General features: G+C 38.8%; 2 protein-coding genes and 1 non-coding gene across 3 annotated transcripts in view; 1 reads left to right on the top strand and 2 right to left on the bottom strand.

The window, feature by feature from the left end:
* Nucleotides 1-8547, bottom strand: part of srpk2 (SRSF protein kinase 2) — a 65258-nt gene extending 56711 nt beyond the window's left edge. The window contains exons 1-2 of the mRNA XM_033967837.2: nt 8453-8547; nt 8172-8238 (exon numbers count right to left, since the gene is read on the bottom strand). Of these exons, the coding sequence (XP_033823728.1) occupies nt 8172-8238; nt 8453-8468 (83 nt within the window). The 5' untranslated portion in view covers nt 8469-8547. The remainder of the gene's footprint in view (nt 1-8171; nt 8239-8452) is intronic.
* Nucleotides 8548-8892: 345 nt separating this feature from the next.
* Nucleotides 8893-8966, bottom strand: trnat-agu (transfer RNA threonine (anticodon AGU)). The gene has a single exon. It is a non-coding gene; the product is annotated as a tRNA-Thr (tRNA).
* Nucleotides 8967-9196: 230 nt separating this feature from the next.
* On the top strand, nt 9197-15558 carry pus7 (pseudouridine synthase 7). The gene is made up of 17 exons (XM_033968173.2): nt 9197-9282; nt 9462-9560; nt 9643-9960; nt 10142-10226; nt 10319-10435; nt 10792-10936; nt 11382-11493; nt 11567-11644; nt 11753-11881; nt 12139-12264; nt 12353-12414; nt 12499-12659; nt 12886-13012; nt 13422-13523; nt 14015-14144; nt 14649-14740; nt 14823-15558. The coding sequence occupies exons 3-17, from the start codon at nt 9653-9655 to the stop codon at nt 14957-14959; spliced, it is 1911 nt and encodes a 636-aa protein (XP_033824064.1). The 5' UTR covers nt 9197-9282; nt 9462-9560; nt 9643-9652; the 3' UTR covers nt 14960-15558.
* Nucleotides 15559-15887: the final 329 nt, after the last annotated feature.

The raw sequence follows: 15887 nt of genomic DNA, 5'->3' as shown, positions 1-15887 counted from the left end.
GTGTCAAATATCAGTGTGACAAAGAGCCCTTTCACCTACAACCACAACACTGACCATGACTGCCCTCTACAGGCAAGACAGGGGAGCAGCACTTCTAACTCTGCTCTAATCCAGTTTACTTTTAACTTAGTTTTTTGTTTTTTTCTTTTTTTCTTCACAGTCTGGGTGTCCTAGGGGAGTCCAGACCAAGACCAAGATTGTAATGTTTTCCTTCTGTCATATAACCAGGAGGAGGTGGTGGGATAGTGTTATGTACAAGCTGAGGGGGCGGACAACAAAGAGCTCCCTGTGACTTCAAACCCTGATAACAGCCTAGGGCTCAGAGAAAGAAAGGGAGGCCGGGGCTGCAGGATAAACAATGTGAACTATTCTCAATGGGGAATTTAATTACGAAAATGTCTGTTTCAGGATTATATTTGCTGTTAAAATGTTATGCAAACTGTTTCTTGAAAGATGTATTCATCTATAGGTCTGTGTTTCTCTGTGGTACACGAGCTGTCTCTGAGGCCCTTTGCAGTTTGAGTATTTGTTTAATTTAAACACAGATGTATTAACTGTTGCTTGGGCTGCTTTGGGCTACTTATTATTTTGAACTAACATATCAGTGGTTTAGCCTTGTGCTTTAGTTTATTTTTAGACCATTTTAATCCTAATTTAGGATCAATAAAGTCCGGGTTAATATCTGCTGGTACTCAGAAAGCCAAATGATATCTTAGGCGGTACTTAGTGTGTAAAGTTTGACAACCAGTGACACAGGTCAAGACAGAAACATTTAACAGAACTAACTGTTTATGTGCTGCAAAATAACACATTTGTACTAGTATGAATGATTTTTGTATTGCAGGCATCATTTAAGGGTCATGTAACCTGCTTGTCAAACCTATTTTACCACAAATGTAAAACAGTCCACATCTTACAGTCAGAAACAGTTTGTCCACATAGGGTTAAACCAGGACATTAGACCAGACAATTACTCACTGTTTACAATGGCCACAGAAGGCGAGATAAACACACTGATGCTTGGACAGAGAGGGACACATGGATCATATGTGCAGGCAGCCACAGAGCCAAGAGCTGTGCTAAACAATTACGCTCCAAGGCAGAAACTGTTATATTCACAGATTTATATACATTACATATTCACTTTGCATTATGGTATGTTTATTTATTGTATATTTAGACAAATTAGATTGAGAACATATAATGTGTGACGGCAAAATCATGCCCATAGCAGATAATAAAAAGGTATACGGGGCTTCCGTATTATCCAATAATAGAGCAAAGCAAAGATGGGGGAATTTTTGAGGACAAAATATGTTTTCCAGGACATTTGGCCCTTTTTTTAAAAACTTTCCGTGCGTTTTTCATGTCTGGAAAGCAGGCCACTTACTTTACAGGTTTTCAATTATTTCCAGGAGATGTGGACATGTTAGATATTCTGAAATGCATGAATTCTTGCATTAGTTAATAAGTTCTACTTTTCTCTCAACATATAGGGCTCCTGGATTTGTTAAACACAATCCTACTTTTTACATGTACATAACACCTTAGTTTTTATCATAACACACAGATAGAGAGACTGGAATAGCAATCGTTCCCAATATATTACAACCCTGAAGGCCAGTCAGTATACCCAACAGTCTTGATATCTTTGAGAGAAAAAAATCTGTTCATTAATGTAAAACACTTTTTATAATTCATGGGGCACCACTGAAAAAGTGGGACATTTTCTAGACGAGTGGGACTAGGGACAGGTCACCCTACACGGAGCCAACAATCAAAGCCAACCATGCAATTAAATACAACATAATGAGTATTGATCTGCAGTGTTGTATACCTCCTTTACTATTTGTCATATCATTTAATGTGTCAGGCTACTTATTGACTTCTCATCATGGGAAATGCTTACTTAGTACTACTGGCAAATTAGTGCCAAATGAAAAAATACTACTCAAAGTACTACCCTGAAAGGAGCTAATTACAATTACTAGAATTATACAGAATTACAAGTACATGTTTAAAAAAAATAAATAAATACAAGTACATGTTTAAAAAAATATATTAATGTGAGCATTTGTAATTAATTAGCCAACTTTCCAATCCTGACTATACTACAAAGTTTCTACATAGTTTGAGAAAAAGTTGAACATTCTAGGCATTGTTGTGTATGACATAAAAGGGAAGCATCCTAAAATGAACTTCACATGTAACTTGCCTTCCCAGTACAGATTAAATATAGCTTGCAAAGAAGAAACAAAGAGGAGTCATTGTGCTATGTAATGTTATTTTATGCTATGTTTCTCCAAGTTACTATTGTATGCTGTAATTAAGTGGCAATCTCCATCCCTTAAAACAACAAAAAAACAAATTTGTGTTCCATAATAATAATACAAAGAGTAGCGTGTATTTATCCAGGAGGGGGCAGTAGATGTTGATCCCTTAAAAGAACTCCAAAGTGACAAGCCTCTGCTCCTGTGCCGTCTATCATCAGAGATATAGGTACCACAATATGGCATTAAACTTAAACGTGTCCTTAGAAATGATCACATGACACTACAGGATACACTACAGTTACAGTTCAGACCTGTGGAGCAGTATTTTTCAGCAATAAAAACACCTGTAATTGTATAGATGCAAAAAAAAAGATATGTTTAAAACCCCACTGCGTAACATATCTGGTGGCAATGTGCATGTATGTTCTTCACGGACTTTTGAACAATAAAAACCTCTATTATTTTATTTTATTGTATGTATTGGCTGAAATGAAAGAACAAAGACTAAACTGGTAAGACCAATTATAATCCAAACCTGAGCTAAACCAAGACCGAATAGAACTAGACCATAATGTACCATAAGCCTTTATTCCATAGTTGACACTGGAAAATTTGTAAATTACACAGTCAGATCAAGTCATTTTTTTGTTTCAGTGTTAAATGTTCCTTCTTATAGGGCAACTCCTCCATCAAAATCAAGAACAAATGGGGTTTGTTTGTTTACCTGAGAGCCCTGTTTCCACACTCACACTTAACAATGCGCACTCACAGTAACCAAAGTTGTTATCTATCAGGCTGGACAAGTTTAAGCGGCTCACATTCTCTGGGGATAACCTACAGCATTGTCAAATAAATAGTAAAACAGATCATATTTGAATTTCAGATCTAAACCTGGACTTTATCAGACCTAAATTGCAGCTCCCATGGTCTAAAATGAGACTACAGTATGTCTAAAAGTTCTAAATACTCATTCATCAAAAATATGACAAAACATTTATAGATTTATCCCTAAAACAAAGTATATTCACTGCCTGCGGTGGTACAGTGGGGCCATGTACCACCGCGGACATATCTCCAAAAAACAACTGTGACATTCATTTTTAGAGATCTCGCAACACAATTAATGAATCCTATTTTTGCTTTCTAAAATGTGAACAATTCTATTATTGTAACATCTATATAATACAGTTCATTGTGTAAATTGGATTGATGGTAAAATCCCCTGACTCTAATATTCTCTACATCACAACAGTAGTGATAGTGCAGTGCTGTGTGGTTCACGAGCTGCTCTCATGTTCTGGACCTGTGAGCCCTCCGTGTCCCACCGACACAGCACTTTTTGCAAACATTCATTTCCTGTCTTCAGTCTCCTGTGGTATCCTTCAATTCCCTGTCTCTCCTTCTCTCTTTTCTCTCTCTCCATCCCTTTGTGTCTCTGTCTCTCCATCTCCTTTTCCCCTCTCTGTCTCCTCTCTCTCCATCACGCCTCCCCTTTCTCTCTCTCTTTCTCTCCATCTCTTCCCCCCTTCTCTCTCTCCTTCTCTCTCTCTTTCCCTTCATCTCTTCCCCATTTCTCTTCATCTCTTTCCTCCTTCTTTCTCTCTAGCTCTTTGTCTCCATCTCATCCCCCCTTCTCTCTCTCCTTTCTCTCTCTCTTTCTCTTCATCTCTTCCCCATTTCTCTTCACCTCTTTCCTCCTTCTTTCTCTCTAGCTCTTTGTCTCCATCTCTTCCCCCTTCTCATTCTCTCTATTTTTCTCTCCTCTCTCCAGCACTCTCTCCTCTCTCTCTGCATCTCTCTCCATCTTACTCTTTATCACTTTCCCCCTTCTCTCTCTATCTCTTTGTCTTTGTCTCCAGCTCTTCCCCCCTTCTCATTCTCTCTATTTTTCTCTCCTCTCTCCAGCACTCTCTCCAGCACTCTCTCCAGCACTCTCTCCTCTCTCTCGGCATCGCTCTTCCACTCCTCTCTCTATCTCTTTCTCTCCATCTCTTTCCCTCTCTTTCCCTCCTCTCTCCATCACGCCATCCTCTTGCTCTCATCTCTCTATACTTCTTTTTCTATCCTGTCTCACCTCTTTCTCTCAAACCAGCCCTGACACATAATTAACCTCCTGTTTTCGGTCCATCCCTCTCTCCCTGTTGCCCACTCCTGCTGGTTCATCTTCTCTATTGTTCCTGTTTTATTTAACCAATAACAAAAGAACAGAGGAGCTATGGGTTTGACTTAGTAGAAGAGCAGCACAACTATGTTCAGAGTAGGACTGTGCAATTTAAACTGAAATTTCACAGTCCACAGCCAAGCCACACATTAGCAAACCCAGCCTGATAAGTTGGTTGTTTTTTTTTACATTGCCTTAAAGCTCAGACTCAGATTAAAGTCTAACTTGAGTAACAGATATTCAGACAAAGCAGTACCTCAGTTAGCAATCATCAACTGTTTACATTCAGGAAATTAATAATGATTTACTAGTATTATTTCTTCTTAATAAGATAAAATGTCAATATGAGAGGAAAAAGCCCGGCCCTAATCCAGGGATATCATAACTCCACACAATTTGCCCAAACAATAAAATATATACAGATTCCAAAACACAAATCTGCAACACTGGCTCATGGAACGCCCCACATTTGTATAAATAAAGAGTCACAACCATTTTAATAAACAAACATTACTCAATAGCTGAAACAAAGCTAGATTCCATGTGTCCTAATAAAGGGCAAAAAGTGCAGTCCAACATATTTAGTCCATCGTGTTTATTCACAGCCTTTACATCTCAAAAGAGCTAAATCTTTAAGCATTTTGTTAGAAGGCTGCAATTTTCACTTTGTCGCTTTAACAAAGCAAAGTTTGAATACCCGCAGTTAGAGACAGGAAGGGAAATGTGAGAGAAATACTCAACACAACATGAGCTAAGTGCGTCTTTGGTGTAAACATGGTAACAACTGGTCTAGTTTTTCTATTCATTAACTGTTCAACGCACAACATGTTTCTATGGCAACATTCAACACAAACGCACAACAGCACCCCCATAAAGTTTCAACAACAGTTCAGGCTAAATAAATGCTAAAAAAGAGTGTGTAGATATGTTGAGGTGGAGTTTACAAAACTAACTAAGAATTGCTACTGCAACCTCTTTCCCAAAAGGTCTGATGCATGGTCCAGGTTTACAAAGAGTTTTTTTAATTATTATTATTTAAGTTAGAGTAATTTTTTGTTATTTTGACCACATGTGTTTTGTGGATATGGAGAAGGCATTCGATCTTGTACCACCTGGTGTCCTTTGGGGGGGCTCCGGCAGTATGGGGTCCGGGGCCCTTTACTAAGGGCTGTCCCATCCCTGTATGACTGGAGCAGGAGCTGTGTTCACATTGCCGGGAACAAGTCAGACCTGTTCCCAGTGTATTTTGCACTTCACCTGGGCTGCCCTTTATCACCGGTTCTGTTAATTGTTTTAATGGACCAGAATTTCAAGGCACAGTCAGGGGCTGAAAGGGGTCCAGTTCAGAGGCCACAGCAGCTCGTCTCTGCTGTTTTCAGATGATGTTTTCCTGATGGCTTCATCAAACCAGGACCTGTAACATGCACTGGGGCAGTGATTCGATTGCTGTATCAGACTGTTGTGGAAAAGAAGGACTATGTCTCGGATGGCCTGGGAATGCCTGAGGGTCCTAATGAGGGAGCTAGAAAAAGTGTCTGGGGTGAGGGAACTGGGAGTCCCTGCTGAGGCTGCTGTCCCCACAACCCTGCCCTGGATAAGCAGGAAAAATGGATGGATGGACGGATGGATGAATTTTATTGTCATGTAAAATCTTTCAGTACATATTGGGCATTTATTTTTGTCATATATTTTTGTTGGGAAACCTTTAGTTAGTATTTTATAGTTTTGCCATTTTAATGTTGACTTCAAATGACTTTTTTGAAGCAGTTTACTAAGACGGGGCTGCACAATAGATTGCAATCGAATCACAATTTGAAAAGATACAATTATCAAATGGGATATACTGCAATCATGTAGGTACAATTCAGAGTGCTACTCTGAATTGAGTTCTACACATAACGTCATGTTAATTATTTGAATCTGATTGGTCAAAGTGTCACAACAGCGGAACAAGCTAAAATACCTAACTTTTGTTACATCTAGTTGAGAGAAAAGCACAGACTCACAAATATCAAGACAACTGACCTTGCTGTGCAAGATAAGGTACATTTTGCACTTTTATATAACTAGAGGAGGCAAAGACCCACAAAACAACGTAGTGTCTTTGAACTAAAGTTAGAAAAAAACAACAACTTGGAAATGCTTTGAAGAAAACACTACAAGTCATGTGGGCTAATATTGTGGGTACACATACACCACTCAGCAGTTTGTCTTGCTGCTGGACATGTGACTACACTAAGAAAACATGTGGGCTATAGAGCAAAAGGGGACTGATAGTAAAATATTATACATTTATAGTAGCAAAGACAAGATACACTGATGAATGGTAATAATCATGACTGTTCAGGGCTTAATATAATTGTAAAATTATGATCATAGCCATTTTAGAAGCAAAACTAAGCCAATTCAATTGATAATCCAAAAATGTTAACCTGAAGTACTAGGTCACATTAACTTTACTTCAACATTCATAAAGTTTGATTTGCTGAAGCTGGTCACAATTTCTTAAATAATAAGATACAATGAGAATTTTCCTGTTTGTAGTCCCTGCTCTGAGGATAATTATTAATTATAATTTTAATTATTAATTAAAATGAATTAAAATTGTAATAATCCAGATTTTATTTTTGGGCCCAGCCCTGGCACAAAATGGCAAATCTGTCTTGCTTATAATTTTTCCTTACTTTTTGTAATTTTGTTGTGCTCATTTTATAGAAGAATTCAGTAGAGGGTGTTTGTGTGAGCTCAGCAGTAAGATCAAAGTCAAGCACTGATGCACAAAATGTACCAGCACCTGTCTAGTGCTGCTCATTCTATGTAAACATGGCTCTAAATGCATGTCCATAATGTAAATATGCACACTGGGTTGTTGTGGCTTCCTCGTATAAAGTTTGGATGTGCTAATCCTGGCAGCACATCCTGCTCCAAAAGACAAGTGTTCCATCAGCATTCACCTGCCACACTGATGATTATTTACAAAGTGATATAAACTAGGTCATATACAAACGTGACATCAGCACCAAAATGCTACATGATGCAAAATCTTTGGACAGAAACAGTCTATTAGGTCCATTGAAATACAGCAACAACAACTCATACACTAAAACAGTGGAAAGCAGTTTATGAAAAGAGCATCCTGTGTGCATGTGCAGGTGAGACGTGACAGAGAATCTAGTCTGTTCCCTCAGTCCGCCCACGCATTGGTATCTCCTAATTCATGCCTTTTCAGCGGTGACGTCGCTCCAATAGCATGATGCCATGAAGTGGAGCACTCTACTCCAATTCACATGCACTTTACAGAGCACTGCGCTGCACACGCCCCTCTGCAGCCGCTCACAGGGGAAACATGCTGTCAGAACACCAACGTTTGGTACAGGCTGTTTTTGTCACATACATGCTCCCTACAACATGATGATGATGAGCATCTTTAATCTGACGCTTCAGCAGACTGACGGGGACAGGGTCACATGTGTCAGAGCTCAGCAGACCTCTCCTCAGACAAATCAATCAAAGGTCACGACAGCTCACCTCATATATAGACCTGAGTAATGTACAGAGAGAAACTGACAAAAGCACTGAGTGCTCTGCTACTTTCTGAGGGTGGTCCTTTTGTATAATCCCCTGCATATCCCCGCCGTGCAAACAGCAGGAGCACAGTGCGATCATGTCAACAAACCAAACCCCGCCAAACACTGGACTCTCCCGGAGTGCACGCTGCCCACGCCGCCGCCCCTTACCTCCGCGGGTGACCCGGCTTGTCTTTCTTCCCCTTCGATCTCCTCTTCCTGGCCTGAATGGCCATCACTGGCGGGCAAGGTGTGTTATTTCACGAGGCATCGATGTCCAGGTCCGGACAGGAGAGTGGTAAAGCAACGATGAAAGAACAAACACACCATCAACATTTTAAAGCGGGGTAACTACACATTTAGCAGGTTTTGTAAACTATCGATCTACATAACTTTTATTTGAGGTAATATAAAAGTTGTGCCATGCGCAGATGGGCCTGTGGAGTACACACCTTTCCTGGAGCTCATCGTGCCTCCTGGTCCCGTGAGGAGCGGGCAGCTTGGCGGAGCCTGGTCCTCTGTGAGCCCCGGTGTGCACACAAACACACGCCTCACACGCCACACACACAGAGCCAACAGCTGCCACTGCAACAGCGCCCTCTGCTGTTCACGTGGAGAGAGCGCCAGGTGAACCTTCCATGATTTAAATTAGGAGAATTTGGAGAAAATACTTTCTACAGTCACTGGAAAATAGCCACACCACACATTACATCGTTCATCTAATGAGGCATTTTATAGAAAAAAAGGGCCTGCGTGTTGAGTGCAAGATGACTACAAATTAAACTTCTGGAGTTGACTATTTGGTGATGGCCTTGGGTCCATATAAGGGACTCCCTAATTTATGTAATAATTTGTTTTTGTAAATCATTTATCCGACTTCCTGTCAATGAAAAGGCACCGCTGGGATTCGAACCCAGGATCTCCTGTTTACTAGACAGGCGCTTTAACCAACTAAGCCACGGCGCCGGTATTTATTCGCCAGATTGGGAGTATCTGATCGATACCACTATCCACGTGTTTGGATTGGTCGAGAGTGCAATCAATACATTCTGGTCATTTTATACAACAATTGCCAAAGCCTGCTCCTTTACTAGCTTCAGTTTCAAAGACTCTCGGGCGGGAGAATTGTTTGATTGATGGAACTTTTGTCCAATAGTGAGCGAGTGGGCGGGCTCATATAATGTGTTTCCGGAACTAAAGGGCACAAACTCTACAAACACACGTGCGGAAATAAACTGGCGCAGATAACACTCCGCACTCTTCTGCTTCTCACCAAGCACAGGTGGGAAAATGCTCTGACAGTTTATTTTGTAGTGTTTCTTGAAATAATTTATCCAGATTACACTATCTAGCTTTATTTGTACAAAATAAATCAATGAGCTAATTCAGCGGCTTTGCTAATCCAAATGTGCAGTGCAGTGTTTTCCAATGATTACAGTTTATATGTTTACTTTCCTTCAGTGTTTTATTAAGATTGTGCTCTATCAAGAAGACTTTCGAAGCTGTTAGTGGCAGGCAAACGCGATTCAGCTTTAAGGCTTTTGTACCTCAATCCTATCAGTAAGTAAAAGCATGAAGCAACTTTGAAACATTGAGAGAGAGAATAAAGCACTGCATTTCAAACACATTTCTCTTTTAATAGTCTGATTCTGATGGCTGATTCAGAACCAGAAGCCATCCCTGAGGCTCATGTTGGGGAAAAGAGAGGATTTCCAGATGATAGTGAAGACACACATTCAAAAAGACCCAAAGTTGATGATGATCACGAGAATGGAGGTCCAGCTCAACCCGGGGCAGAGGAGGGAGAGGAGGGAGAGAAAGCAGAGGCTGGTGGCAGTGATGAAGAAGGGGAGGATGGAGGATTTGCTGAAATGATGAAGCATGGGTTGATGGAGGTGGATGTCGGCATCACCAAGTATATCAGCGACCATGAAGGCTTCTCAGGAATCCTAAAAGAAAGGTAATTTATTTTTTGGTAATTACAAAACACAGTGATACACAACTGATAATAATGCCAATACAATATTTTTTTGTAATTATTTTTGTAGAAATGTATGAACAAATACATTCTGTACAGTTTTCCTGAGAAGCCAAGACTATATACACTAGTACAACTGACATGGATTGTATTTTTTATGTAGATACTCTGATTTCGTGGTTCATGAAATCAACAAAGAAGGCAAGATTGTACATTTAGACAATCTTTCTATCCCTCCAGATGTTGAGGTAATAATCATTTAAGTATGGTATATATTCAAAGGTTATTTGTAGCATGATTTGTACAAAACTATATTATTGATGCATTTGTTCATTGTAAGGAAACTCCAGAAGTTTCTGAGCAGCCAGATGGACCAGATGTATTGACAGAGGAACAGAAAACTCAGCTTGAAGAGTTGCAGCTATTCAAGAACAAAGAAGGCAGTGTTTCAATAGAGGTAAAATGAAATAATAATGACTAATTTTGCTTGTTATTACAGGATTTATCACTAGTGAAATGTAGGGCTGTAGGCCTTTAGTTGATTAATGGGTTGTGTTAGTCAGCTAACTTTATGTAAAAACATTGTTTCCTAGTACTTTTTTTCTGCATAAATTGTTGTTGCAGGGTATGCAGTGTAGGCGTAGTCTTGTGAGCGCAGTTTGGGTTGGATACATAGAGATACGTATTATGGGAGCTTTTGCCACACCCTTTTTTTTTAAATCGATTGGCAGGACATGTCTTTAGCCGGCCAAGAATTTCTTTAGTTGACTACAGTCCTAGTCAAATGTATTGGTTTTCTTCCATTTTCTGCAGGTGCTGGAGGACTCGAAAGAGAAACGAACACAGGTCCATAAAGCCGTCAAGACTCAGTTCCCAGGGCTGGAGACAAAGACTGAAGACAAGGATGGACGCAAGTTTATAGTAGCTTACCATGCCGCTGGCAAGAAGGCTCTAGCAGGTATTTCAACCAGGCATACATTTGAGTTTAAAATCAGTAAAGGTGAACTGTATCCTAATGTGCATGAGCCTTAATGATGTGCATGATTCTCTGCTCATATTTGTCCACTTTAGTGCTATATCCTCCAATAAAACTCCTTATTTTGACATTGCACACTCTCTTACCACACCAAAGCATGCTGACCATTGCCAGTAAGCCATCCATTAGCTAAACTCATTTCAAACCCCTATTAGTAACAATACTGTATCCTCCTTTTGCTCTTTTCTGGTGGATTAAAGTCAAAACACCAAAAGGTAAGATTCAAACAGTGCTTACTGTAGATGCTCCAAATTTAAAGTTGCTCTAAAAAAAACAAGACAACTGTAACTGCTGTTTATACACTACATATATTTTGATGTACAAGCTTTTATTGAACAAACAGTCAATGTAATTCTTTTTTCTATAGCACCAAGAAAACACTTCTGGCCAAAAAATCGTGGAAGCTTCTGCCACTTTGTACTGTACAAGGAAAACAAGGACACTATGGATGCCATCAATTTGCTTTCAAAATTTATCAGGTTTGAATTCTTTTCGATCTTTTCTGTTTTACAGAAGGTTGAAGTAGTTTCTTAAACATGTCTGTCTCCTTAGGCTCAAACCCAACTTATTTTCATACATGGGAACCAAGGACAAAAGAGCCATCACTGTGCAGGAAATTGCTGTGTTAAAGTAAGTGGTTTTCGATTTTCAATTTTGTGTCCCAATTTCACTTGTAGAAAAATATGGGCATCTGGTGAGACTTTATAAAAAGAAAATGACCGAATTGTATCTTCTCAGGGTGACAGCTGAAAGGCTGGCTCACCTTAATAAGTGTCTCATGAACCTCAAGCTTGGGAATTTCAGCTACAAAAATCACCCTCTGAAACTGGGGGAGCTGCAGGGAAACCACTTCACTATAGTCATCAGGTCAGTAAGCAGTTATACCACATTATTTACACTTATGTATATATGCTATACTTGTTTATTACATAACCCACTATGTTATGGTGAGCTCTGGCTGAGTACTTTATTGTTCAAATAAATGTTTGGTGAAACGTTTTGAAATAATGTGTGAATAAAAGAGTTCAGTGCCATTTGTCCAGAGTGTACCCCATTTCAAAATCATAGAGAGGTTCCCAGCTTTGCAAATTGAGATGATATTTTTTACTTGATTACTTTTACAGAAACATAACAGGGTCTGATGATCAGGTCAACCAAGCCATGACTTCCCTTCGAGAGACTGGTTTCATTAACTACTACGGCATGCAGCGCTTTGGGACCACTGCTGTACCCACATTTAAAGTTGGCAAGTAAGATACAAAGTACCGCCATTTACAGTATTTTATTAATTGTGTTATATATTGCTTCAGTTTATAGTTGGGAAATTGTGTGTTTTAGGGCTATTCTGAAAAATGACTGGAATGAGGTTGTGGATTTGATACTTCTACCTCGACCAGGAGGTAAAAAATACGTTCATTTTCATCATAAGAAAAGTATACATATTTTACTTGTTTTGTGTTAATTGTTTGTGGTTTAAAATTCAGCGGAGAAAGAATTCCTGGTTCGCTGCAGGGAGGAATGGGCGAAGTCCCGGGACCCAGAGGCAGCCCTGAAAAAACTGCCCAACAAGCGCTGTGTGGAAGGCCAACTCCTGAGAGGTCTGTCTATGTATGGGAAGAAGAACATCGTACAAGCATTTGGACTGGTTAGTTTTCAGTGTCTGATAAAATTATTCCACAAGAGGGACTTTTTTACAAATTATGTCTTTTAGTATAAGGTTTTTTACTGAGTTGGATTATAGTTGGCAATATGTAATTATCATTTAAATAGGCCTAATTGAAATATTGTTTTACCTCATGAATGCACTTTTGATCTCAAGCTGGTTACTCCATATTTATTATTTTATTCATTTTAACATTTTTTTCTTTCAGATCCCCCGTAACAACCGCCTCATGTACATCCACAGTTACCAGAGTGTGATGTGGAACACCATGGTGAGCCGCAGGATTGAGGCTTTTGGGTTGAAGCCAGTAGAGGGCGACCTGGTGCTAAGAGGAAGTAAGTGTGTAGGCACGGGTACATTTACAAGGCCAGTAAACATCTGATAAATAGAATAATCTGATAAACAAATCATTAGATCTGACTTTTTAGAGTAACTGTTGTTATTTTAAACTTTGTTGTACATTGTCTTCAAAATGCATTTTAATCTCTTTCACTTTGTCTTTTAAAACAAAGAAATGAAAAGAAATTAGTTTATCAATGTATCAAAAATATAAGAAGTTTGAGTAACCAGCTATACTTGATTTGACTAGAGTTGACTAGATTGGTATACCGAAAGGTAACACAGGAAATTGTGGTAAATAAGTACCCTGAAATACAAGGAAAACTTTGTGTACTGTATACGGTAATTATATTGGAGTTAATATAAGTGGAATATTAACTTTTTTTTTCTCTTTTATATTTATAGCCACAGCGCATGTGTTGTCTGCCGAAGAGGCTGCAACTCACTCCATTCACGACATTGTGATGCCTCTGCCCGGGTTTGACGTCATCTACCCTTCACACCACGGTAAGAAACACTGTTGTGCAAATATATCTCATTTACTCTGTCAGGTAAATTTACACAGAAACACTGGGCAGTGTTCACACTTTGTTGACTATTATCACACTAAAGCCTCTCTATTATAGTGTTGTCACGATGCTCAAAGTTCAAACTATTTTGATACTAAGAAAAATGCCCTCTACTCATTACAAATTTCAGTGCCATACTGATAATACAAACACATTTTTGACAAATAATAACAGTAGTTTATTTCATGTTGCCATGTGTTTTTTATACTAGTTTTGATAGATTAAGACCTTTCTAAAACTATTCAAGAAAGATTTTAATATTTGTTTTCACTATTGATACTTAGTCAAAATCCAGTCAAAACTAGATACTCATTTGAAAGAGTTAGTATTGATTTGTATTGTTATGGAAAAATATATATACATTTTGAGCCTTAATGAGTTTTGAAATAATAGATATAGTATAATACGGGCATATTTTTGTATTGAAAGTTGGCAGTGGCTACAGAGAGATGCTAGAAGTAGATGGACTGGACATTGACAACATGCGGCACAAAATAAAAGACTACAGTTTGGCTGGAGCCTACAGACGTGTCGTTATCAGACCCACTGATGTCAGCTGGTAAGTATTAACACCCTATTAATACTCTTTACGTACATGTTTATTTAAAGGTGCAAAATGTAACTTTTCTGGTAGAGGGTCTGCCACCTGCTTGTGAAATGTTCGACAGTATGGCATTAATTACATCTGTCTTGCATTTGTTTGTGTTTTTATTGCTTAAATATTCTTGAAAAACATGCATTCTTACTGTGAGCGTGTTTGGCTCTCCATAGATCTGGCCTATAACTTGGCATAGTAGTGTCTTCTGCTTGTTACCATGGAAATATGAGATATGTTTACATTAATGCATGCCCTTATTTTTTATTTTATCATACTTGCATACTGTTATTATTGTTTTATGTTACACAATACCTTAGATTGAGAATTTTTCTCACTGACAATGGCAATAAAACTGTTGTAATGCCATGCTGTGGAACAATCTTGACAAAGCAATAACATCTCCAGAGACAAGCTGGAAGTTTAAGGTCAGAATGACTGATGCCTTGTGTTCTGTGGTTTGCAAAGGGAGGTGATTCAGTACGATGATCCAAGACTTCCCCTGGTGCACACAGATGTCGAGAAATTGGAGAACAAAGCTGCTCCAGTATTCAAAACCGGTACATCTAAAACTACATACAGTGTATTTAACTTTGACCCAGTTATTTGTTTCATAAAACCATGCTACTTTTACTTCCACAGAGGGGAAATATCGAGCGTTGCGGATGGAGTTCTCTTTACCGTCCTCTACATACGCTACAATGGCCATCCGTGAAGTGCTCAAGTTGGACACAAGTATAAAGAAGCAGACACAGCTCAACACATCCTGGTTCAACTGAGACCAAAGCCTAGTAACACTTACCCTCAACTGCAAAATACAACCAGGTATTAAGGCTCCCAACTCTGCCATGCATTCTACGGGTAGGGGCAGCTGGGTTACTTCATAACTTATTATTTGAGATGTAATAATAATTTGTGAGTATTCAATTTTTAAACCCATTTTTACTTTTCAAATGACAAATCGCGTATTGTGATTTTTATGCTACTTAAACACAGACCTAGGATAAAAAGCTCCAAGTGTGTAGAATGTTTTATTTACCTGTGAATAAACTCTTAATGAGAGAAATGAGCAGTACATTTGTTTCATCGTATGGTACATTTATTTTTCAATGGAGATTTCTGGAACTGAAGTATGGTAGGTTTATTGCACTGGAAACTGTTTTCTTATCGATGCTTCAAAAGGAAGTGTATCATGGATGATGATAAAAGACTTGGCAATATGTGGACCAAAATTTGAAAGCAAAAATAATTCACGTTGATGTATAAGATTGTAACCATTGTAACTATTGCCCCTCAAACAAAGAAATCCATTGTGGTGCACCATTTATACTGAGAGTTATTATAGCCCAGTCTGATGAATGATTAAACCATCACATCACACATATTCTTTCTGCTTAATTTCTTTTCAACACTTTTTAAAATGCGCACTTCTAATTGGAACAGGTCCGCCACGATGGAGACATTATTGCTATGCCTTGAATATTCCCTAATATGGTATTAAACTTATTTTGCATATTAAATTTTAAGGTGTTTTCACTGCTAAAGAATACCTTGAATAATATGCATTCTTAGTGCGAGCGGGGATCAACTCTCTACAGATCGTAACTAGGCCTTACCTGCTACTTTCCATGTTGATGGTTAAATTTAATGCCATACTGTGGAAAATTTCAGGCAAATCTGTGGCAGAAGCTACGTAATGCACCTTTA

Source organism: Periophthalmus magnuspinnatus, chromosome 6 (assembly GCF_009829125.3).
Source record: "Periophthalmus magnuspinnatus isolate fPerMag1 chromosome 6, fPerMag1.2.pri, whole genome shotgun sequence".
Taxonomy (NCBI): Eukaryota; Metazoa; Chordata; class Actinopteri; order Gobiiformes; family Gobiidae; genus Periophthalmus; species Periophthalmus magnuspinnatus.
The sequence above is the reverse complement of the archived record's forward strand: the minus strand, read 5'-3'. Positions and strand labels throughout refer to the sequence as shown.

Bases quoted from the DNA above. Each gene is read 5' to 3' on its own strand.
- pus7 (XM_033968173.2), top strand. From the start codon at position 9,653: ATGGCTGATTCAGAACCAGAAGCCATCCCTGAGGCTCATGTTGGGGAA. The intron at 9,961-10,141 runs GTAATTTATTTT...TTTTTTATGTAG, and splicing joins TCAGGAATCCTAAAAGAAAG to ATACTCTGATTTCGTGGTTC. The intron at 12,415-12,498 runs GTAAAAAATACG...TTTAAAATTCAG, and splicing joins ACTTCTACCTCGACCAGGAG to CGGAGAAAGAATTCCTGGTT.